At 42.4% G+C, this 25,836-nt stretch overlaps 1 protein-coding gene across 1 annotated transcript in view; it reads left to right on the top strand.

Annotated features, from left to right (window-relative positions):
- VSNL1 (visinin like 1) overlaps nt 1-25,836 on the top strand; it is a 122,370-nt gene that overhangs the window by 30,922 nt on the left and 65,612 nt on the right. The window contains exon 2 of the mRNA XM_004696048.2: nt 22,252-22,418. Coding sequence (XP_004696105.1) covers nt 22,257-22,418 — 162 coding nt within the window. The 5' untranslated portion in view covers nt 22,252-22,256. The remainder of the gene's footprint in view (nt 1-22,251; nt 22,419-25,836) is intronic.

Raw genomic sequence — 25,836 nt, 5'->3', positions numbered from 1 at the left:
CTCACAAGGAGCACCCGGTGAGTTTGAACAACTAACCTTGAGGTTAGCAGTCTAAAGTTTACCTGACAGCACTACCAGGGCTTCTAGAGAGGATTAACTAGCAAATAAATCAGTATCATTAAAAATATCTTTATTAAACCTCTTTTGTGATATTTTAGCACAGCTCAGTGCTCATCGTGAATGGCATGTTTGTTCATTTCATTCATCCTTTTACAAATGCCTAGTGTTTTCACAGAGGTCTCAGAATGGAGCATTCTGGAGAGTGTAAATATGAGTGTGGGAGTATGTAGTGGGAGTAGTAGAAAAAAGGAAACTGGAGAGACAGACTCAGCAAGATCATGGCGCACTCAATGGCAGGGAGAAATGTGTTCGACTGGGTTCTCTAGAGAAGCAAAACCATGTGTACGAGAGACAGATGTATATCAAAGAAATGACTCATACAGTTATCGAAACAGGTAACTGCAGTCCAGTTTCAAGTCTGTGGGTCACATGGTAGGTTGTCTCAAGTAACTTTGGGGGCCGATGAATCCAGGATCACCTGGACCACCACAGTCCGCAGAGGGAGATGAATCTAAGGTCAGCAGGTCAGGGGGATGCCTTGGGAGGCGAGTGACTCTAAGGTCAGCAGGTCAGATGATAGGTCAGATGACAGGCTGATGATGACTCCCAGCATTAGCAGACAGTATGGTGGGCCCAAAGAAGGCAGTATGGCAAGTCCAAAGAACCAGAAGTTGCAAGCCAGATGCAGGATGTCAACAGAGCAAAAACCAAGCAAGCTTTCTATTTATATAGGAAGTAGGCTACAGCCATAAGGAAATTATGGTACCTTTCAATTGCATAAGGGCTGTGACCTGAGTAAGGGGGCTGTACGCCCCCCTAATCTTCTTACAACTGATTGGCTGCTCACAGCAGATCCCATCCTGAAGTTGATTGCATTACATTGAGCACAGCATGGCGGATTGCTCAGCCTCAAGGCCAAACCCTGGCAAGTTGGCATAAAACCCAAGTCTCACACTATGGAACTTGACCTTTTTAAAGCAACAGGAATATAATGAAGGGTTAAATTGGAGACTAGAAGTGCTCATAGGTGACTATTTTCTCCTAGTAAAGTAAGCGTGGCAGCCATGTGAATAATAGAGTGAACAAATGGTAAAGATTACAGCAGGAAGGGAGCCTGATAGTTGTAAAACATAACAAATAGAAAAAAGCTATGTCTAACGTAAGATAGGGTCAGTTGGGATAGAAAGAAGTTGAATTCATGGTTAGAAATGATAGAATTTGTGACTGCTTGGAATGAAGGGAACAACATGAGGGGAATGGAGGCGCATAGGCTGACTCCCACATTTCTGACTCGGTTTACAAACTTGATTCTCCCTTGATTTATTGGGACAAAAAGGAGGTTCTGTCTTCCAATGCCTTGTGTTTCCTTTGAAGATGAGTAACCCCATTTCTTCTGCTGCCTATTTGATGTTTTTGCGGACAGATTCTGAGTGAAACTGCATCAGTAGAGAACATCGGGCTGGAACACTGTTTTTGGAACTAGATCTGCCACTTATGCTCTTTATATTCTTCTGAAATAAAAGGGGAAAGAAAGAAACCATGTCCTCGCTTCTTCATCTAGAAACGGAAAGGTTGATCCAAGTTTAGAATCTCCTGGCTCCTTTCCAGTTTAGAGAGCCGAGGAGTCTGCTTTGGATTGGTATGGATGGCCAAATGTGGCTCTCAAAGACTTTCCTGCCATCAAACTAACTCTAATATCAAGAAGGCGATGTACTGTGCTTGTGCTTGTATGTGTTCTATCATGTCCCTAGTAGTTCTACTTGACTTAGACTTTTAAAACCACTTAACATCAGTCTTTAGGTGATAACTAATTCACAGTCAATTATAGGTTTCCTTGGATCTTTCTCTGATTTTTACATTTCACAAAAGGATCAGCAGAGTTTGGTTGATTGAAAATTTTCCTTTGTTTCTGAAAATGAGTTCTCCTCATTCTTAGACCCAATGTCAGCACTTCTAGCTCTGCCACCCTTGTGACAAGCTCCTTTCTGGACTGCTGTGTTCTTTCCTGAAGACCAAACCCCTTCCTGCATCAGTTTCAGAAATCTCCACCCCTGAACATTTTCAGAATGTGCCGTCCTCTATAAGTAACAAATTTAACATTTACCTTTGTCTTTCTTGATCAAATTTTAACTAATTCTCCAACTGAAAATCCTTAGTGTATTTTAAAGTTGGTTCTTTCAAAAAGCAATCAAATATAGTTTATATTATTGTTCAATAATTTAAGAAAAAATATCCTCCTTGGATCATCAATGAGATACCCAATCGTTTCATTCCACCCAGTCTCCCTGCTTGAGACTGTTGATCTTTGGGAGAGAAAAGTTTTGCCACGTCTGGAAGACTTCTAAATACAGAACTAGTAAAGGAGCTACCCAAGGGCTTACCCTTTCTTTTGGTTAGCTAATGGAATGGAAGGAGTGGGGAATTTGAAACTATGTCTGGCCACCTCACAAGCTGGAAGGCAAGTAGAGAAAAAATTTCAGATTCCTCAGGTAATGACAAATCCTATAAGGAAATGAACGAAGGTGGCGTCTATTATCTGCACAAAATGCAAGAACGACCTGTTCTTGGATGCTGTGAAGTCCATTCTAATTCAAAGCTGCCCATATAACAGAGTAAACCTGCCCCATGGGGTTTCTTTGGCTGCAGCCTTTTAAGGGAGCCGGTCTTCCTCTCTCTAGCTCAGCAGTTTTCAACCTGTGGGTCACGACCCCTTTGGGGGTGTCGAATGACCCTTCACAGGAGTCTCCCGATTCATAACAGTAGCAAAATGACAGTGATGAAGTAGCAACGAACATAATTTTATGGTTGGGGTCATCACAACATGAGGAACTGTATGAAAGTTTCGCGGCCTTGGGAAGGTTGAGAATCACAGCTCTAGCTGATGGGTTTGAACAGTAGACTTTTTGGTTAGAAGTGAAGTGTTTAACCATTGTAACATCAAATTTCCTTCAACATAATAGGGGAGATTAATGCAATTTTACTATGACACTTTTAATTTTGAGTAGTTTTATGCAAATCCATAGGTGATCTCTCACCATCAACACCAATGTGTTGTCATAGAACCTTGAACAATATAAAACCAAACCACCCCTCAGTGTCACGGTGATTCTAACTCATAGCAACCATATCAGACTGTAGAACCACAGTTTTACTATGTCTATGTCTTCCAATGCCTTGTTTCTTTAGAATCCTAAGGGAATCATATGGGAATCTTTAGAGTCATATGGGAAATCCATATGATTTCCCAAGTCTGTAATATTTGTAGAAGCAGATGGTCACATCTTTTTCCTACGGAGCAATTGCTGACTTTGAACAACCAACCTTTCAGTTACAGCTTTAACCACTGGACCATCAGGGCTCCCCTGTCCATTACAGGAATATGAGATGACTTCAAAAAGATCATAGACTCATTCCATATTTTTAATAATAATTTTATTGGCATAAAGTCCATACATCATACAATGTAACCATTCAATCTTATTAAGAAGAAGTGTGTAATCATCACAACGAATTTCAGGGCATTTTCTTCTCATACTCATTGTTTTCAGTTCTCTGCAACCCACCGGCACTCCCTCCTCATCTTTTACTGCCATGCTCCTGGGCATGGTGTGAGTCATGCAGAGCTGAATAGAAATTAGGTCAAAAGTGTCCAATTAGGAACACAGTAGCAGGCATGTTCTCCCCTGGGGTTCTATATAAATATTGTTAAGCATTTTGATTTGTTTTGTTTTTCCCCAATGGGAGGTTGCTCCACCAACAGGAGTGTCCTGGTCTTCTCTGAGACATACGAGGACATTCCCACCTTCTTGACTTGAATTTCCAGTAAGGTTCACTTATCACTCTAATAGTGTCTGTTGATTTGGGGTAACTTTAATACAAAGTTGTATGGCAGCAATGGAATGATCTTCTCCTTCTCCTCCCACCTTGAGAAACTGACTTCAGCTGAAGGGATATGGTTTTTAAGATGTACATATAAAGGGGTGTGACATATGGTTTTGAAGATGTACACTTAAGGAGGTGTGTAGTATAGTTCACAGACACTAGGCAAGCTCTCTACCTCATTGCTGGGGAGACTGGATTAGAAGATTACATGACCTGAGAGCAGACGCCTGCCTTTGTCTTCATTTTTTTCCTGATAGTAGTGGACTCATACAATTATTTCCCCTTTGATGATGTACTAACTTCACTCAGAATGGTGGTTTCCAGGTCATCCAAGTCATGGGGTGTTTCGTGGTTTCCTAATTGTCTTTGGGGCATGCATAATATTCCATTGCATATACACCAGAGTTTCTTTATTCATTCTTCTTCTGATGGGCATTTGGGCTGGTTACAACTTCTTGCTATTGTTAACTGTGCTACAATGAACATGGAAGAGCATACGTCTGTTCGTGTTCTATCTCTTACTTCTCTAGGATATGTGCCCCGCAATTTCTTTGCTGGCTCATATGATATTTCTATCCCCAATTGTTTTAAGTAGTGTCTTATCACTTTCCACAATGGTTGTACATGCTTACATGGCCACCAGCATTGTCTAAGTGTTCCGGCCCCTCGTTTATTGCTTTCAGTTTTGTTGTTTAATTGGGAGATCATTGTGGGTGTAAGGTGATAGCTCATCATTGTTTTGATTTGCAGTTCTCAGATGGCCAGTGATTGTGTTCATGTCTTTGTTAGCCATCTGAGCATAGTTCCTTGTGAGTTATCTGTTCATGTCCTTTACCCAACTTTTAATTTGATTGTATTTTTCTTATTGAGGTGTTGCAGAATTCAATCAATTTTAGTAATTAGTTCCTTGTTCATTGTGTTAGTGCTAAATGTTTTTCCCAATCCTGGGCTCTTGTGCTATTCTTCTGATGAAGCTGTTTGATGTGCACAAGTGTCTTTTTAAAAAATAGGTCCCAGTCATCTATTTTGTCTTCCACTGTGTGTGCTTCCCTTATTATGGTTGGTAGTTTGTGGATGCTTTGCAAAAGGGCCCTTAAATTTCTCTCAATTTTCTCTCTTGATGATCCTTAAAACTTTGGGATTTACATTTAAGTCTTGAATCCATTTAAGTTCATTTTTGTGCATGTGGTGAGGTATGGGTCCTGGTCATTGCTCTGCAGATGGAGATTTAATTATTCCAGCACCATTGGTTGAATATGGTGTCCCTTGCCCCTCTCTTTTTTTTTTTTTACTTTGTCAAAAATCAGTTGCCTGTAGGTGGATGCTTTTATTTCTGGGTTTTCTATCTTGCTCCATTGGTCTATGTAGTTATCATTGCACCTGTGCCAAGCTGTTTTGACTACTATTACAGTAGTAGATTTTAATGTCAGGTGGTACAAGGCCTCCTACTTTGTTCTTTTTAAGAAGTATTTTGCTTATCCTGGACCTCTTGCCTCTCCATATGAAGTCGGCGATTACTTTTTCCTGTTCTTTAAAGAATGAAGTTAGGATATGAACTGGAATTGTATGTTATTTGCAGATTGCTTTAGGTGGTGTTGACATTTTCATTATATCAAGTCTTCCTATCCAGACTGGAAGAATAGGCTATCCAGACCATTCTACCATTTGTGTAGGTCTCTTTTGGTTTCTTGCAATATTCTTTTGCTTTCCTTGTGCAGGCCCTGTTTATTTGGTCAGGTTTCTTACTAAGTGTTCCATCTTTTGTGTGGCGATTATAAATGGTATTGTTTTCTTGATGTCTTTTATGGATCTCTCTTCACTTCTTGATAGGAAGCTGATGGATTTCTGTGTGTTAATTTCATGTTCTGCTACTTACCAAATCTCTCACTTGTTTTCAACAGTCTTTCTGTGGAGTCCTTGGGTTCTCTATTTCTTCCTGTTGTCTAATCATTCTAGCTAAGACTTCCAGTAGAAATATTGTAAAAAAAAGTGGTGTTAAAGAGATACCCTTTTCTCGTTCCTGTTTTCAGGGAAAATGTTTTCAGTTTACCCCCACTTTGTGTGATACCGGCTGTTGGATTTTCATATATGGATTTTATTATGTTGAGGAATTTCCCTTCCATTCTTATTTGATTGAGTGTTTTTATAGGAAATAGGTGTTGAAGTCCATTATGTAACTCTTGGAAGGCCCTTTCATACATATTGTAATCTGTGTTTTGCATAGTATTGGCCTCTCCCATTGGGTCAGTAATTTCCTTAGGGAATGAACAGTATCTTATTCATTTCTGTATCTTGATACAAAGCATGCACTTTGAACATAGCATGAAGTATTTTCTTCATATAGAAGAAAACAAATTACTTCATTTTTTAATACTATGTAGTTGAAATTGTAGCACGTATTCAATTGTGTATTTCTGCGGGGTTTTTTTTTCCCACTTAGCATAGGTAATTTGCTAGGTTAAAACATGATATTCATAACTGTCTATTCCATGAGCTAACTGACCTCCCCATTTCTCTAGGGAAATGACATTGGTTCTGGAGTTTTTACTACTATTCAATGAAACTGCAATAAACATATTCCTATGTATAAATTTTTCTCTTGGATTATATATCTTAAGCTATCCTCTACTAAAATCAAGAATGTTGATAGTTCTTGATTTCTAATATTTTCTAGAGTGTTATATCAACCTACTTTTTTTAGGATTGAACTTGGCCATTGATAGGTCATCTTTTGTGAATTCCTGTTCATGCCCTTTCCTCAATTTTCTAACATAATCCTCTTCCCATTCATTTTTAAAAATCATTTTATTGGAGGCTCGTACAACTCTTATTACAATCCATATATCGATTTAATCAGGCATTTTTGTACATATGTTGCCTTCATTCTTTTCTACACATTTACTTTCTATTGAGCCTTTGGTATCAGCTCCTAAATACTTTTAATAGATCAAATAAATTTATCTTGCTGATATTTTCCCTTTTAAAAAAACTGTTATACTTAGGTTTTTTTTAACTGTAAATGTTTATGTAATTATATGTAGCAATCTTATCTCTTATAATTTCTACCTTTGCTTTCATAATTGAAAGCCAATTTTGACTTTAATAAATAGGTTAAATATGACATGTTTCTCTGAATTTGCTTACTATTTGTGTTTGCTTTGATATGAATGATATATTCATACTCTTTGATTATTCATCTCTTTTGAGTCTGATGCTTTCTTCAATGATCCATATTTTATTTGTATGTGAATATATATATTCCCAGAGCTATTAAAATTTTATCTATAATATTTTTAAAGTTGTGTTTATTTAATATTTTATTCTAAAGTCTGTGTTTCAAATGGTATGGATTTGTTTAAAGGTGGCATATTGTGCAACTCTGTTCCACTTTTTTCACCAAATTGCTATCAAGGAGCGATAGTGTCACTTGAAAAATTATACTTCCCCTCCCTCTTATTCAGAACGGCTTCTTTGATCATCCTTTAAGTGATTATGCATTGCTGGATCTATTTCTAGACTTTCCATTCCATTATGCTGATCTATATTTCTATTTCTATGCCAATAAATCTTTTACTTATCTGAGGAGAGCTCAAATTTCCTCTCTTGAGTCTTTGGCTCTCCAGAATAAATAGCCCCTGTTCCTTTCATGTTGCCCTTCTGCTTAGCATCCCAGGCCCTCCCAACCCCACTGGGAAGAAAGGCAGGCAATTGGGAGAGAGCTGTCCAAACCTCTCTGTACCTGAACTTGCTCACCTAAGGAAATAAGTACATACAGACCAAAGTACCTGGCAAGAAGAAGACAGGGGAATCCTGGCATTGAATGTCGGTTTTTGCCCTGGAAAACATTGTCTTGTCTCTCGTCTCCCTGAATAAGCTTTGAGAAAGCTGCCATTGGCTATGAACACCCCAAGGTTCAAATCCCAACATTTTCCTGATGGCCAAGCTTTTTAAACCCTCTTAGCTTTAGTTTCCTCGAACGTAAATGAAGACATGTGGGTGGTGTGGACTTCACAAAATTGTTGTGAAGATGAAGCAAGCTAAGCCATCAGGGCATGGCTTCCGCTGTTGTTTTTACTCCTGAAAAAATGGCTATTTAAATTTGTTATTTCATTTAAACTTCTGAGGTAATAATATACTCAATGTAATGTTAATAGAGGAAGAATGCTTCAGTAGCTTTCCCAAAAGCAAGTTAGAAGGAGGACCACAACCAGGTGTCTCAGCTCACCGCAGCCTCATGTTAGAATTGTTTCTAAGGCTGCCGCAAGGAGTTCATAGGTGAGGCTGTGAAGTCTTGGGTAAAGGTCAAATTCCAAGTTAGGACCTCTTTTGAAGTTTCCTTTTGCTTTCAGTATGGCAGGCCAATCGTTGAAAGGGAAGAATCTAGATGGTTTTATCTTAATATGTGAATTAGTTGATCTGGACGCATACCCCTTCAGACTGAACAATGCTCCACATGGCTCCAAGGGTCAGTGACACGGGTTCAGAGGCATGTGTCATACCCGCAGGGTGCCTGAAACAGCAGTACTTCCTCGCCTTCAGCACATGTTACCTGTGCGCTCAGAAGGCCCACGGCTGTGAGAGGGGTGGGTGGAGGATGCTGCGTTAGCAGCCTGTGCTCATGACTGCCAACTCAAACAGAACCGGAAGGTCTAATTTTAGTCCTCCTAGCCTTGGCATTGTCCTTTTCAGCTAAGATATTTTTCAGATGCCACAATAAAGTGCTTTGTTCCAGCCTTGCTGGATACTTTACAAAGACCCAGCAAGGACAGGGTCAGCAAAATTCAGAGCTGGAAGCACAACAAAGACAGAAACCTCTTCCAGCAACCTTTGGTAAACATGCTCTCTCCACCTAGCTCCCCCAAGGCCACGCGGTTTCCTTTCTCCTTCTACCTGGCTACCTGGCCTTCAGCTACTTCTTGGTGCAAGCTGTTCATCAGCAGGCGTTGTTGCTACTCTTGCCCATGTCTTCCAGGCTCCCTCTCTCCTTTCATCCCTGCCTACAAAGCCTCCTCTTTTCCATGTACCCGGCTCTCATTTTCTCTCTTGAGATATCATGGGGAGTGCACTCACTAAGAGTTAGGAACAATTTTACAATTTTCAAAGTGCCTCGGTGCTATCATGAAAGATATGATTCCCATAAACCCATCAAAGCACAGAAAATCTACACGGAGCTTAGGGGGAGTGCCGAGAAACTTTTCCTAAAGATATATGGATATCATAAGCTGGCTTGGTGGTCAAGAGTTCCAGTCTAAGTTCTCAGAATTGTGGGCTTTACCATCAGATAAACTTCCATTCCCAAAAAGAGAACTGAGGTTGTTAACCCTGAGATGTTACTGTTCTTAGAACTTTCCTTTATTCTCACAGCTTTCCTTTATTCTCTGGATTTCATCGGACAGCACTAGACCCACCCTTAAGCACTCAGAAGTGATGCTATATGTTATTGTTGGTGCCATCAAGTTGGTGACAAAATAAAATACTGCCTGGTCCTGCACCATCCTCACAATTGTTATTTTTTGTAGCCACTGTGCCAATCCATCTTGTCAAGAGTCTTCCTTTTTTGTGCTGCTGCTTGACTTTACCAAGCATTAATGTCCTCTTCCAGGGATTGATCTCACCTAAAGGAGCCCGGGTGGCATGATGGCTAATCTTTGGACTGCTAACTGCAAGGTTGGCAGTTTGAAACCACCAGCAGCTCTGCTGGATAAAGAGGAGGCTTTGTACTCCCATAAAAATCAGGGTCAGAGACCCACAGAGTCAGTTCTAGCCTGTCCTGTAGAGTCGTTCATGACAGTAGTGAATTTGGTTTGGATTTTTGGTCTCTCCTGATAACATGTCCATATTATGTGAGATGAAGTCTCACTCCCCTTGATTTATGGAGCATTCTGGCTATACTTTTTCTAAACAGATTTGTTTGTTCTTCTGGGAGACCAAGGTACTTTCAATATTCTTTGCCAGCACCATAATTCAAATACATTGATTCTTCTTCAGTCTTCCTGATTCATTGTCCAACCTTCCTTGTCCATGAGGCAATTGAAAATACCACCGTTTTTGTCAGGATGTACTCAAAGGAATACCCTTGCTTTTCAACGTATTCAAGAGCTCTTGCACACCAGATTTACTCAATGCAATGCGTTGATTGAACTCTTGACTACGGCTTCCATGAGGATCGATGATGGAGCCATGCAAGATGAAATCCTGGACAGTTTCAATCTTCCATTTATCATGATGATATCTATTAGTCCGATTGTGAGGATTTTTATTTTCTTGATATTAAGTTGTAATCCCAACTGACAGCTGCAATCGTTGATCTCCATCAGTCAGGGCTTCAAGTCTTCCTCATTGTCAGCTAGCAAAGTCATGTCAACTTGATATCACAGTAGCCTTTCTACAATCCTGATGCCACATTCTTCTTCATATAAGTTAAATGAATATGGTGAGAGGATACAACACTGATGCTCATGTCTTAAACCATGCTTCTTGATCCATTACAACTTCCACATGAACACAAAAAGTGTTCTCAAATTCCCCTTATTCCCAAGGCTGTCCATAGTTTGTGATGGTCCACACCGTCACAAGCCTTTGCATAGCCAACACAACAAAACACAATCTGATATTCTCTGCTTTCAGCCAAGATCTGATATCAGCAATGATATCTCTTGTTCCATGTTCTCTTCTGAATCTGGCCTGAACCTCTGGCTGTCCCCTTCAATGCACTAGTGCGACCGCTGTGTGATCTTCAGCAAAATTTTATTTACATGTGATATTAATGAAATTATCCTATAATTTTTAGCATTGTGTTGGGTTATCTCTCATTGGAATGAGTACAAATATGGATCTCTTCCAGTTAGTTGGCCAAGTAGCTGTCTTCCAAATGTTTGACATTGATGAGTGAGTGCTTCCAGGGCTGCATCCGCTTGTTGAAACATCTCAGTTGATATTCATTCAATTCCTAGAACCTTGCCTTTGGGTGATTGCCTTCAGTGCAGCTTATGCTGTAATACATGGATTCGCTTTAAATTTTTAATTAAAATATTTAATCCTTGTAATGAACAGTGGAGCAAGAGGAAGAACACTAATTCCCTTGGTGACAGTATGTTCTGTTTGATGCAGTGTAGAAATACCTGGCAGGAAGATGGATACACGTAGGCAAGGTGGAGCACAAGCGGCAGCTTGCTGAATGAATGAATTCAGAACATCATGTTCCCTTTAAGTAGAACATGTCATTCCTTTAGAGCTACCTTCTGTGAAAACTTTGGGATCCTTTGCATTTAAGACAGGAGCCCTGTGGTGCAGCGGTCACATGCTCAGCAGTTCAAATCCAGGAGTTGATCCTCACAGGAAAGCCCTACCAATCTGCTTCCATAAAGATCACAATCTAGGAGACCTTCTGGGGCAGCTCCACTCTATGAGTTGGATTCACTCTGAGTTGGACTTGAGCCGAAGACAACCAGCAACAACAACATACTTAAGACACATGCGTTCAAGTAACTTAGAGCAGCATGAGTTCCCATAATTTGGAGAGCACAGTTTAGGAACACGCTCGGCACCAACTGTGCTCAAAGCAGAAGGAGCACTGGGCGAGGGCTAGGAAAACCAGTATGAGTGCTGATTCTACCACCAAGTGAAGACACTGTGTGAGTCCCTCCCCCTGCTGTATGGACGTCCTCCCTCTGAGAGCAAGGAGAGGGGGTGCACAGCAGACTCCCCAGGGTTCTTTCATGGCGGGGACCCAGGACCTGCAGGTGACGTGCGACTCTCCGGGGCTGAGCTGCGCTCTCGGCAGCTCCCCGCTGCCCTGAGATGAGGGCCCGGTCCTTTCCCACTGGGACTTGGCAGCACAGCCCAGGAGACAATCTGCTGGACAGAAGGCTGTGATTATTAATGAGTCTTCCCTATGCTACCTCACAGAACGAAGTATGGCTCAGACGCTGCCAACGACGGCCTATTTCCTTCCTTTCATAGAAGTCCATTTTCAGAAATACATGGAATGGTCAGAGATAGCATGTGCAAGGGAAATGAAAACAAGATGCAGAGAAGTGGATTAATGCTTGGCTGGGACCATGGGGGCCTTAGAGAATGCTCTTGTTTCGGTGATGCAGCCCTATCTTGCCTACCGGAGAGAGGATCAACAGGATTACAGTACAATTCCCCATGTTTCATAATAAGTAGAGTTCTGCTTCCCTGAACCAGGCACAGTGCTCCACTCTGTGGGTACACGATGAATCCAATGAAGTCTGCCCTGTCGAGGAGTTAGCATTTGGTGGGAGCAGCACAGCACACATTATTTTTCATTATACTCTCGTCAGAGCCATGGTTGAGGTTAGCCCGAAGCCCCACACAAATGCAGAGGACAACACTCTTTGCCCTTCTGGAAACTAGAGAAGGCTTCTCTTTGAGGGTGGTCCTGAGATGAATCCAATTACTGTATATACCTGAGTATAAGCCGACCCAACTATCAGCCGAGGCACCTAATTTTACCACAAAAACTGCATTAAAAATGTGCTGGGAAAAAATCATAGCATTGTGAATGAGGGGGAGTGCGGAGTAGGGACCCAGGGCCCATCTGTTGGCAATTGGACGTCCCCTTGCAGAAGGGCCGGAGGAGGAGAGGAGCCCATCAGGGTGCAGTGTAGCAATGATGAAACAGACAACTTTCATCTAGTTCTTGAATGCTTCCTCCCCCCACTATCATGATCCCAATTCTACCTTACAAATCTGGCTAGACCAGAGGTTGTACACTGGTACAGATAGGAAATGAAAATACAGGGAATCCAGGACAGATGATCCCTTCAGGACCAGTGGTGAGAGTGGTGATACTGGGAGGGTGGAGGGAAGGTGAGGTAAAAGGGGGGAACAGATTACAAGGATCTACATATAACCTCCTCCCTGGGGGACGGACAGTGGAGAAGTGGGTGAAGGGAGACGTCGGACAGTGTAAGATATGACAAAATAATTTATAAATTATCAAGGGTTCAGGGGGGAGAGGGAAGGAAGGAGGGAAAATGAGGAGCTGATACCAAGGGTTCAAGTAGAAAGCAAATGTTTTGAGACCAGCTGGTAGTTTTGAACCGCTGACCTTGTGGTTAGCAGCCCAACTTGTCACCTAATCTCCAGATAAGTGGTTTGAATTGACAGAGCACCTTGGACGAAACACCTACGGATCAGCTTTTGATAGCTCACTCCCTTGCAAATCCTATGGAGCTAAGTTTTATTCTGCAGCATATGAGGTGGAGGTGGCCTTGAGTTGAAATCAACATAATGACAAGTGTTTTGTTCCTTTCTTTGTTTGTTATGCTCAGATTGAGGAGAGTTAGGGCAGTGGCACGAGGCACCTTCAAAAAGTGTATGGAAATTTTGAATTAAAAGGTAATGGGATCTTTTACAAACTTCTTAAAGCCTCCTTGTATACAGGAATTAGAATCTCCCAGATTTGGCGACTGGTATCACGGGGGAGGATGAATCTTTAAATTCGCCTTTTTTTTTCTCTCTCTCTCTTCTGGTAGCCCAGTTGTTGGACCCCGTGAGCAGGATAATAATAGTGTTTGTTGAACACCTGCTAAGAGGAAGGCAGTGTTGGAAGGAACTCAATATATTATCTCATCTATCCTCACAACAACCCTATGAGCACATCTCATCATTTCCATTTAGCAGACAATGAAACGGACACCCAAGGGGCTATGCGAGTGATCAAGAGATGTGCACCACAGATGTAGCAAGAACAAGAGTTAATACTGAGCCTGACACTTGCACACTTTTTTTTCTCTCAATAAACCGAGTCTGCGTGAAAAATAAAAGAGAGATTTCGGATGGAAAAAGAAGGAAGCCCACAAATGGGGTGAAAGAGAAACTGGGTCTGGATAGGATTTCTTCCAGAATTAGAGACGAGCTCCTGGTCTCTTAGTGTGCCTTTTGTCATGGTCCCAGTTCCGGGTTCTGAGCAAAGGCTCTTTGTGCCTTGGAGAAGGGAACAGAGGCCGATGGCAGCTGAGTCAGACCCCTGAGGGACACTCAAGCCATTTTGACGTCATGTAGATCAGAGCCCTGGCTCCAGCCTTCACGTTTCCAGGCCAGTTTGAACCTGGGACCATCCACTTAGCTCTAAGGACTCAGGGTCAAGGCTGGACCGTCCAGGAAATCCCTGACCCGGCTCTATCCCCTCACCCCCTCCCACCATCCCCGTTCTCAGCTTCTGAGCTGGATAGAAGGCCAGCCTGGTGAAGACTCAACTAGAAGCCTCCATGGAACAGAGTTGTAGCTGCTCCAGGGCAAGAGGCCACTCTCCACCCCTGACCTGTACAGATGGCTCTTCCCAAGCCTACAGAACCTCCAGCCTACCTTGCTGCCCAAGGGCCAAAGGCCTGAGCACTGTAGCAGCTCCTGAGTCTTATTGCTGAGGCTCGAGGGTCTCAGCATTGCTCAGCCTGTCTCTTGGCTCTGTGACCAAGTGCTACGTCCCTTGGCAAAATTCTCTTAACTGCCTCGAGCCTGTTCTAGAAAACAAAGGGTGGATGAGACGATTGATCCCTGGGGTTCGTTTCTGCTTTTGCCTTCATGTATTTCTTATATTTTCTTGAACTTGCCCTGCCACCTGCCCTAACAGTGCCACTACCATCACGTTTCCTCATTTATTATGGATCAAGGATTGCATCTCTCAGGATGCAATCGGTATCCCCCCCACCTGTTTCATGCTTGTGGGCCAGAACCTCTGCTCTAATCCCACAGGGTTCAGGTTTTGAGGTAATGTCATCAGAGAACGCTGTGAGAAAGGATTTCTCTTCTTTCCTGAAGCTGTTCTGGTCCCCGGGGAGAGGGTGAAACACCGACCTGTGATCAACAGTATCCCTGGCCCCTGGGAAATGCCGCTGGGGGCGTGTAAGTACTTGACAGTGCAGAGGGTGAAGAATAAAGGGGCAGAACGAGCCAGGCTGCCAGATTCTTGCCTTTATTGGAAAACAAACCCTACCAAATGTGCTCGGGCAAGTTGGAGGCATAGTTGTCAGGGCTGTTTTTAACAGTCTCTGGAAACCAGCGGTCTAATGTCATTTGTTTACAGACTCCAGGCGGGGTGGGGATGGGTTTTGCTTCAACCTCCTTTCCCAGAGATCTCTGTTTTTGTAAACATGCCTCGTAGCTACAGGTTTTGAGTGCGGGGCATGGAAACAGCATACCGCAGAGGTGAGAGGACAGGATGAGACCACTGAGCTGGGTCAGAAGAGAGGGTTCTGGCTCGGTGGCCCAGGTGATCTGGGAGAACTCCTAATCATCCTGCACCTCAAAACTCTCCAGCCTAAAACCAAAAGCCAAACCAATTGTCCTCAGGTCAATTCTGACCCTGGAAGCCCCTGGAGTACAGAGTAGAATTGTACTCCATTGGGTGTCCATCACTGTGACCATTTGAGAGTCGATTGCCAGGTCTCACTCCTGAATTACCTCTGGGTAGGCTTAAGCTTCTAACGTTTTGGCTAGTATCTGTGTCAGCCTGGGTTCTCTAGAGCACCGGTTCTCAACCTTCCTAAGGCTGCGACCCTTTAATACAGCTCCTCATGTTGTGGTGGCCACCCCCAACCATGAAATTATTTTCATTGCTACTTCATAACTGAAATTTTGCTACTCAGATGAATTAGGCAACCCCTGTGAAAGGGTCGTTCGGCCCCCAAAGGGGTTGCAACCCACATGTTGAGAACCGCTGTTCTAGAGGAAAGCTCTTAAGCTGTGAGTTGCAAAAACATATGGGGTAAATAAACCTGGGCATTGTAAGAAATTTTGCAACTATAAAAGGTTTCTGAGCATGCAATAACCAAAAATTAATTCAAAATCAAAGATGTAAAGCATTCAAGATGTTTTGGGCAGTGCTTGCTCATGCTGCAAATTTCTCAGGTAAAAAGGGTTTATGTTTGTAAAAAGTTTAAGAAGCCCTGCTCTAGAAAAGTAAAACCAATGATATTGATAGATGATAGATAGATAGATGGATAGGTAGATAGACATTTATATCAAGAAAATGGCTCACACAGTTGTAGAACTTGTTGAGTCCAATCTGGTTCAAGTCCATGGGTCCGATGTGAAACTGGATGCTTTTCTTGCCTCAAGTAGCTGCGGAGGCTGACAGACCAGGATGCAGGAAAATTAAGCCGGAAGCAGGAGGGAGGATCACAGGCTGATGGAGGCAAAAGTGAATGAATCCAAGGCTAACCAGTCAGGTTACTGCTGCAGAGTTGAATGTATCCAAAGGAGGCCAATAACACCTTCCAAGACAGGCAGGTAATATGGTAGGCCATTGGCTCAGGTCCAAAGAGTCAGAGGTTGATGAGGCCATGGGGGATTCAGACTGGCAAGCAGAGCCAAGTCTTCCCACCGCATCTGCTTAAATAGCAGTAGGCCGCACCTCTGAGGACATTTCCTTTCAATTGCATCAGAGCTGGGACCTGAGAAGGAGGCTGCGCTCCTCTCTCATCCTCTTACAATGGCTTGCTTGCTTGCTCACAGCAGATCCCATCATGAAGTTGAGTACATTATGAGGTCGCACCATGGGGGAATGAGGCTCAACTGCCAAACTACTGAGAATCTTGGTCCCACCAAGTTGATGCAAAACCTAACTAGCACAGTTGTAAGTGCTTAACTGTGCTACTCAAGCATGCCAAACCTACAACCAAAGGGCTTGAAAATATTTTAAACTTTCGTCTTCTGTAATTGTCTGATGTTTAAAGTCTTGATGGTAGTCAATTCCAATAAAAAGGGCTCCCAAACCTTATCAAAGATGCATGGATGTGGAGTGGGGTTCAGCGTGGGATGAGAGAGAACTTGTGATATGCTCATGTTGTTTGGGGTGTTTTTTCCTTAAAATGCCTGCTTTGACACTTTATTAATGCTTTACATCAATGTTTCCCAAATTAACTGTTGATCACATTTACCTGAGTTGCACGGCACATCTTCCCAGCCCTGCCTAAGACCTACCAAAATTAATGTCCAGGGAAGTGCCCAGTGAACCTGTATTTTTTAGCAGCAGAACCAAAGGTGATTGCTATAATTGGATGAGTTTGGGAAACAGTGCCTACGTTATTTCATCTGGAGACCAGTGACGGGTGAAACGTGCCTGATCTGATGGGAAATTGTCACTGTCCCTCGTGCTTTCTGCTCTGACCATTCATTTCATCGTGCCTTGTTCCGAGGGTTGGGAAGTTCTCCTGCATCTCATTTTAAGCACATCAAGATTGGAAGCATGCCATCTATTTTTATCGCACCATGCCCAGTATAGGACCTTTCTCATGGAGATGCATAGAAGCGCTTGCTGGATTGAATTGAAACCAGATGGTTTCTGCCTGCTTCAGTTAGCAGGCCATGGGTCATTACTGATATTAAAAAAAAAACCATAACAGCGAATACAAAGGGAAGAGAGAGCAGTAAAAACTGGTAGAGAAGATCAAGGATTGGAACTGAGTTTTGCAGGTAGGGTCAAATTGAGAGAGGTGGTAAGGAAAGGAAGGGCCTTCCAGGCGGAAGACTAAGCATGAGCCAAATCTGGAGGCCGTCTCTTCTGATGACTTCAGGGTAGCTAAGATCCCAGGGTTGGGGAGAAGTGATTCACTCAAGGAGTTCTGTAGAGTAGTTGTTTGGCAACTCAACAAAACAACACAAATAACAGAAACTTCACCCAGCACACACTCCCATCGAGTTGATTCTGACTCAGGGCAGTCCCAGAGGAAGAGAGACGAGACGGCAGCTCCAGCTGTGGGAAAATTCTTTCCTTTGGAGTGGGACACGCTCTTAATCTGAACGCTTAGCACCCGGCCTAAAGTAATACACTCAAGTCTCTGTCACCTCCCATTTTCAGTCACACACATTCAAGTCCCAACAGGGCCCAGAGGCAGCAGGCACTGACGCTGGTGAGACAAGCCAATCTAAAGTCTGTGTTTCATAGTCACAAAACTGGGGTATGAAGTAGTGAGTGACAGAGTTGGGGAGACCTTACAAAGCATCTGGTCTGATTCACTTGTCTTACAAGTGGAGAAACTGGGCAACAGGGAAGAAAAGCATCAGGCACAAAATCGCAGAGCATGTTAGAGACGGAGCTGGGATGAATTTCCTTCACATTATGTCCTTGAATCTCCGTATTAGGGATGTCATGAGCTTTATTGTCACTTTTACAACACCCCCCCCCCATTCTGTCCCTCTGCCCAAAATATACTACCTGACCTATGGCACTGTGGTTCCAGAACAAAAGGAATATAGGTGGATCATGTCAACCCATAGGAACCTTCAATCATTTGTCAGATGTTATTAAGCACCACCGGGGCTACTGATGCAAGATGTCGGGACCACCTTCAAAGTATTGAAACTTTAGTGCCACAGACAGACAAATTATCAACATCCAGAAGAGCGGGCCTTCCTTCTGTCGACTGCCTCCATCCTATGTGTAGATTATTATGAGACTGATTGTCCCTGAAAGAAACATAGCCAATACCATAACTTGACAAAGGCCAATGACAAAGCACCTATTTCAGAGTGGCTCAGTCTCCCTCATTTATTCAAAAAAATATTTGTTGAGCACTTAGTCTCCATCAGGCATCATGTTCAAAACAGGGATGCAAAGAGAAGTGAAAGGCAGTCCTTTCTCTCCAGAAACCAACAGCGCAATAGAGAAATAAATAGTGATCTTAGAAGATTGTGAGACAGATACTTAGGGAGCCCAAGTCTGCCTTGGGAAGTCTTTTAAGGCTTCGTGCAGAAGGTGGTGAGTTGAAACTGAAGAAGGGCAAGAAGTTTGCTAAGCAGAGAGAAGAGGAGGTCATTCAAGGGAGAGAAAGCAGCCTGAGCAGACAATGCTGCAGGGAAGAAGTCCAATCCTGGACTCGGTAAAGTACTTGCTTTTTCCTAGGATACAGAGTGGCAAGTCAGATTGATGGAATATAAAGAAGGTAATGACTTGGCAGGACTTCTAGTTGAGATGGGGCTATGCACGTGCCCTGTACACAACAGGGAACTACTGAGGGTCTTAAGGGGAGCATCAGACAGTGAGGTTTGTAGTTCAGAAGCCTCACTCAAGCAGCAGGGTAGAGTATGAGTTGGAGTTCATGGAGGCTAGAGAGAAACTTTATGAATCTATGCAAGACCCAATGGAGGCAGGGCCAGTGCCACAGTGATCCATGCCAGAACTGGATTTTCTGCATGAGTCACCCATTTCCAGGCATGCCTGAGCAATGGTGCTGACCATGAACCACAACCAAGAAGCATGCGGTAACACATCTGAGTCTCCAAAACTGTGGTTGATGGTCTTGACATCATTTCCCATGTGTGTGAAAGACCACGCACTTTTCAGTCAATTGGAACTAAGAAATTCATCTCAGCTCTTTTGCTCATCAGAGAAGCTGAAATGTTGCTAAGCTTCTAAAGGCACTTAGGAAAGGCACTTAATCTATTTTCCCATTAATAACACCTCACTTCTGAATTTGGGGGTTTCAGAAAATCTAGCTGTTTTTGTTTTTTTTTCCAAATAAGGTAGCCAGTCTGGCAAAGTAAATGACCTCTTTTATCCCTTCTTTCACAGCTTAGTAGCACTGACTCAACTTTCTCAAACTTCCATGCTTTGGCTCTTTCTATTCCTTCTCCTGAAATGCCTTCCACCCCCTTGTCTATCATGGTGCTTGGAAGTCTCAGGGATACAGCTTCAAATGCCACCTCAGCCAGTCTTTAGTTGCATGATCTAAACTCCTCCCCATTGTTGTCATGTTTGGGCCCATTGATGTGGCCACGATGTCCATCCATATCATTAAGGATCGTCCTCTATTCCGCTGATCCTCCATTTGCCAAGCATAAGGGTTCCCGCCCCCCTTGCCCTCCCTCCCCCTCCCCCCAAGATCTAGCCTCTCCTAATAACCTATTTGAGACAAGCCTGGCCATCCTTCCTCACCTCTAAAGAACATTCCGGTTGTACGTCTGACATGATAGACTTGTTTGTTCTTCTGTCAGCCCATGATACTTTGAATATTCTTCACCAACACCATCATTCCAATCCATTCATTTTTCTGAGGTTTTCCTTATTCATCGTCCAATTTTCACATGCATGTGAGGAACTCAAAAATAACCTGGCTTGAGTCAGGCACGCCCTAGTCCTCCAAGTCACCTCCTTGCTCTTCACCACTGTACGGGGGTTTGTGCAGTAGGTTTGTCCATTGTGATGGGTTGCTGGATTTCTTGACTGCTGCTTCCATGAGCATTGAAGGTGGACCCAAGCAAAATGCAATCCTTGACAAAGTCCATCCTTTCTCTGTTAATCATGATGTTGCCTATTGGTCCAATGGTGAGGATTTGGGGTTTGTTACATTGAGTTGCCATCCATACTGATGGCTGCAGGTTTTTATTTTCATCAGCAAGGATTTGAAACACTTACTGGGTGAGATTGTTGTTTACTAATTCATCTTCAAAATGTGTGCACCTCCACTGAAAAGAACAAAATGAAGGACTGAACCACTTGTACAAGTATCTTTGGGTACCAGGATAATCCAGAATGGCAGTTTTCCTACCCAGATTCATTACACCGGATGCCTGAGTGCTCTCTTTATTTCCACATCCAGCTGTGGAGCCTTAGAATAAATTAGAATTAAGAGAAAGTTGGCTAATAAGAGCCTTGGATCTTAAAAGTAAGAGCAAAACTAAGCGGAGGTGCTCGATGAGAATGGCCTAGTTGCTTTTGCTCTGGTTCTGGGGTCAAACAGAAGAACTGGGAAAGAAAATGGCCGGCGAGTCACGTGCTGCCCAGGAAAGCGCTTTCCCCAGAAGTTGCAAGAGTGGTGTGGTTTCGTTTCAGTGAAAGAATTGTTCGATGTTAGGGCAGGTGACTGACAAAGGGTGTGGGATCCTTTTTCGGGACAAGATATAAAAAGTATTAAAAATAAAGCATGTGATGCGATTACCCCTCTGGGCTATTGCAAGTGGAGACTTGCCAGCAGCCTGGGAGAGAATTTGTGCCTCAAGTCCATCAAAGGACTGAAGCCACATGGGTAAATTCTTCAGAACCTAGCTCCGTCTTCCAGTGCCGTGTCTACAGAAAATAGTGCCTGTGGCAAATTAGTTTTAAATTGCTGAGTGCCCTCACAGTTGCCAATGGAAGTGTCCAAGACCAATAGAAGCTTCTCATTGGTGCCCCCACTCCCTCAAGTGGCTCTTTGCACACGGGCCCTACCCGCATACTGGAATCTCCTCTGACAAGATTGTAAAAACCTCTGGCGCTGCCCTCATTCTAATAGCCTTGTCCATTTTCAAGTTCAACATAGCATCTTTAATCAATTTGCAATTAATTTGTTTTGATTCCTCTTTTTATTATTATCAACAAAGGCAACTTTTTAAATAATTCTTTATTCCTCTGTACTAATACAAGTATTTTCATGTTTGAGTGTTCTTTTTAGTCTTTATTGTCTACTTATTTCTTAATTAGGCATCAAAGTAAAGCTAAAGTAGCTCTATTATCATAGTTTGCTTTATTATTAAAGACATGGAAGCATAGAGAGATCAATTACTATAGGCCTGGGTAACACACTAAATGGCAAAATCAGGAATGACTTCAAACCCTATGCGCTTTCCCCTACACAGTCCTGTGCTGTTGGCAATACAACCTAGGACACAATTAGTATAAGTAAAATTATTTTGTGTGCTTTGATTCTTATTTATTCTGTCATAATAGTAGTCTGGAATTATGTCATCTGATGCTCACTAAAAATAAAAAGACACAAATAATTTGTCAACTCTGAAGGCCACGTTCCAGGATGTTGTAAAAAAAGTGAGAGGAGAAAAGTAGAATGAATTAATATGGCTAATCAACAATAAACAATATGTTTTCATTTCTAAACAAAACTTCAACATCAGATCTAGATCAACCAATCCAAGTCACTTTCACATCCCTTGGCTAGAAAGCCTTATATTTCTTATTAGTCATCCCATTTCATATCTTTGTGAATGGCAAGTAGAATCGGGGGCCTGTGCAGCCAGTGCTAACGCACTGTAATTCATAACAGGAGAAGCAGGAAGCGTGCCCATTTACTTTATAGGAAGAGCATGAAGAGAGGCTTGCCTCTCCATCTGGGCATCAACGCCATGTGGAAAATGGGGCTGGAGGATGAGCTCTCCGACCTTGAACTGTCAGTCATTCTCACCCTCCACCAGAGGTTCAAGGAGGCTGCGGCGAACGTGGGGAGGCTTTGATCATACACACTTCAGGGCTTGCCAACCAAGGACTACTCAGAACTCCCACTTGGAGCTTCGTCAAGTTGGAAATGATCACAGCCACGGAGCTAATTCCATTCATTTGCTTTTCTTCAGGCAGCATGGGGAAACAGAACAGCAAACTGGCCCCTGAAGTGATGGAGGACCTGGTGAAAAGCACCGAGTTCAACGAGCACGAGCTCAAGCAGTGGTACAAAGGCTTTCTCAAGGACTGTCCGAGTGGGCGGCTGAACCTCGAGGAATTCCAACAGCTCTACGTGAAGGTAGGTTGTTTCTCAATCTCTTTTGTTTTTCCCTCGGGGTAGGAAAAGTTGTCATCAAGAAATATAGTTTCACATGGAAGGATAACTCTAAGTAAGTAACCGATTTATTGGAACGCTGGTGGTTTTCCACCCAGAGGAGGAAAAATGGACATTCAGCAAAAGTTACGTGTATGTGTTTTGCTGCAGAGATCAGCCAAAGAATTTTGATTTTACAGTTAACACAAGAGTAATTGTTACATCAGAACACAGTCCAGAGGATGGCGGTCTCTGATGAAACTCTGTCCTACCGGGCTGCCTTGAGTCTGTCCTGGCTCAGTGGCAATGGGTTTGGCTTGTTGGAAGTGTCTGCATCTCTAACAGCCAGACAGAAAGTACACATGAGGGCCTTTTTACATGAAATGGCCTCCCAGCTGTTAAGATCTCAAATGTCCACAACCACCCATTTGGAAGGGTGTTCTGGGATATCTGGGTATCAGTGTCTACACTGCACCCCAACAGTTTGTTCTGTTTAAAAGCTAACCTCACCCACCCACCCCCAGTATTAAGATAAAACCGTGCCTTAAAAGGTAAACATTGTCTTCAATGGCATTGTTTCTGTTTGTATGCATTTATAAGTTGTGTTGTTTCTAGATTTGGCATGATATACGATATTTCATTTTATCTACACGTGTATAGTGTTCTGCTTATGGAAGGAGTAAATTTTTCCTTTATTTATCACTAAGATTAAAAATAGAAAATAGTGCTCTTATCATTTAATTATAGCAAGTGTCCCTTTGAGCAATGTAAGCAATCATATGTGGGAGGGGAAGGGATTGCATAGAATATTGAGCATTGTTATGATCTCTTAAAGTTCAACATTTCTATGACACTCTTGCTCACATGCAAGAAGGGACTTGTATAAGAATGTGCATAGCTGTATTATTTACAATTGTGAAACTTGAAAGTAACCCAAATGCTCATCAAAGAGAGTGTCAAAGACACTGTGGAGAGACTTCGTAACAAATGGTACTGGAAAAAGTGGATATCTATTTGCAAAATAAACAATACAGGATCCACACTGCACATTGTACACACAAACAAACTCAATGTATCAAAGTTCCAACTGGTCAAACTAAAATGATAAAGTTCCTGGAATATAAAAGAAGGATGAAGCGAGGGGTTCTAATGTTGGGATCAAGCACAACTAGAAATGCATGCACCTAGAAGATAACTAGATCATTAGGACCTCCTGAAAAATTAAATACTTATGCTCATCCTTGTGGTTTACCCAAAGAGTAAAGAAGAGAACCTACAGGTTGGGGAGAATGTGGTAAAAGCATAGCCGGCAGGGTCAAACCTCTGTAGAAAACTCCAGTAACTCAACAACAAAACGAGGAGCATATGAACAGGTACTACAGAGAAACCATTCTGGCAGCCAACAAACACATGAAGAGAGATGTATGCATCATTTGCCTCTACAGAGATACAAAACCCGAAACCACAATGATATACCATCTCACCCCAGCAAAAATGACAACGATAAAATAAATAGACAAGTGCTCCTGAGATTGTAGGGAGATTAGAATGTATATACTATTGGTTTGATTGCAAAATGGTACAACCACTGTGGGAAATGGTATGGCGCTTTCTCAAAAACCTAGAAATGGAACTACCTTAAGATCCAATAGTCTCACTGCTGCATATATATCCTTACGATTCAAGAATGATACAAATGAACATATGCATACCCATGCATATTATTTTCAGTAGCAAAAAAGGTGGAAATAACCTAAGTGCCCATCAGTGATTGAGTGCATAGACAGATCGTTGTGCATACATACAATGCAATACTATGCACTGATACCGATAATGATCAGCTCACGAAGCATCTTATCCCATGCACTAATCTGGAGGATATTATGCCAAGGGAAATAAGTCAAACATTAAAGGCAAATATTCATGATACCACTTTTATAAAACATCACAATAATAAGAATACACAAAGAAAACAACATTTGTTTGTCACTTATGGTTACCAGGGAGAGGAGGACAAGGAAGGTGGTCTTTTACTAGATAGTAGATACATGATGATTCTCTTGATGACTAGGCAATTTACAATATGGGGAAGGCAACACAATTTGACCAACTGTAAGACACTGAGAGGTACCAGGAATAAGGTAAAGCTACAATACATACTACAACACAATTCTGCAATAACAGTAATAACAAATAATGTGTAAACTATATGGATGTGGGAAGGAGTGAGAGCATACATTCATGAGTATATGTGCTTTGGATATATCCATATCTATAATAAAACAAATACAGGACACAGTAATGACTACTTCATAGTCAATCCCACTTTGAGGAATCGAGCTACTATGTTTGGAGGCTCAGGATTATAGTCACATAGGACAACTAAGTCAATTGGCATCACTTAGTTCACAAAGCTCATGTTCTGCATCTTAGTATGTTCCATAGTGACTGGGGTCTTAAAAGCTTGTGAGTAGCCATATCAAATACAACTACAGGCCTCTTCCTGTCTGGAGTGAAGAGTGAAAGAAGCCAAAGGTTCTTAGGAGAAATTGGTCAAGAGGACTACTGGCCTATGTAGCCCAAGACCAGAAGAAGTAGACAGTGCCTGACTGCAACTGCCAACTGTTCTAACCAGAAACACAACATACGGTCCCAGTAAGGGTGGGAGAAAAATGTAGTCAAAACTCCAATTCATAAAAAAAGACCAGACTCACGGTACTGGTAGAGACTAGCGGAATCCCTAAGACCATTGTTCTTTTAAATAGACATTTTTAACCTGGAGCTGAAATCACTCCCAGATTAGTAGATTTGTCTATGAAATAAACAATAACCCCATGAGGAATCAACTATATAAGACCAAACAGCCAACATTTGTACCAAAACAAAGAGAAGAAGGCAAGGAAGCTGGAGGGACGGAATCAGGGCAGGTAGGTGGCAATGCTGCGCATGCTGACATATTGCAGGGACTGTAGCCAGTGCTACCAAGCAATTTGCACATGAATTGCTGAATCTAATTTGCAGTGTAAGCATTCAAACACAATCAAAAAGAAAAGAAATGGGTGGTCTATTCCCACAATAAAGAGCTATGCAGTACTTGAAATAATTGAAGTAAGGCAACAGTAAAACATGAAGTGCAAAAGGTGTGCCCCGAACGATTTTCAATTAAATACAAATAAGATGAAAATAACACTTATAGGCCTATCGCTAAAGGCAATACAAACAAAGCCATGAGGAACACAGAACTTAGACTGAAGGATGCTCCCCGGGGAAGAGACATACAATGGAATGGGAGTGCAGCCACATGGTAAGATGTACATTGTTTTCAAGGTCCTGACCGCACTTTGGGTGGTGGGTTTTCTTGTGCTTAGTGTCTCCTTAAATCTGACCAAGCAACTAAGTAAAT

Source organism: Echinops telfairi, unplaced genomic scaffold (assembly GCF_000313985.2).
Source record: "Echinops telfairi isolate 266 unplaced genomic scaffold, ASM31398v2 ScPeMD7_9;HRSCAF=40, whole genome shotgun sequence".
Taxonomy (NCBI): Eukaryota; Metazoa; Chordata; class Mammalia; order Afrosoricida; family Tenrecidae; genus Echinops; species Echinops telfairi.
The sequence above is the reverse complement of the archived record's forward strand: the minus strand, read 5'-3'. Positions and strand labels throughout refer to the sequence as shown.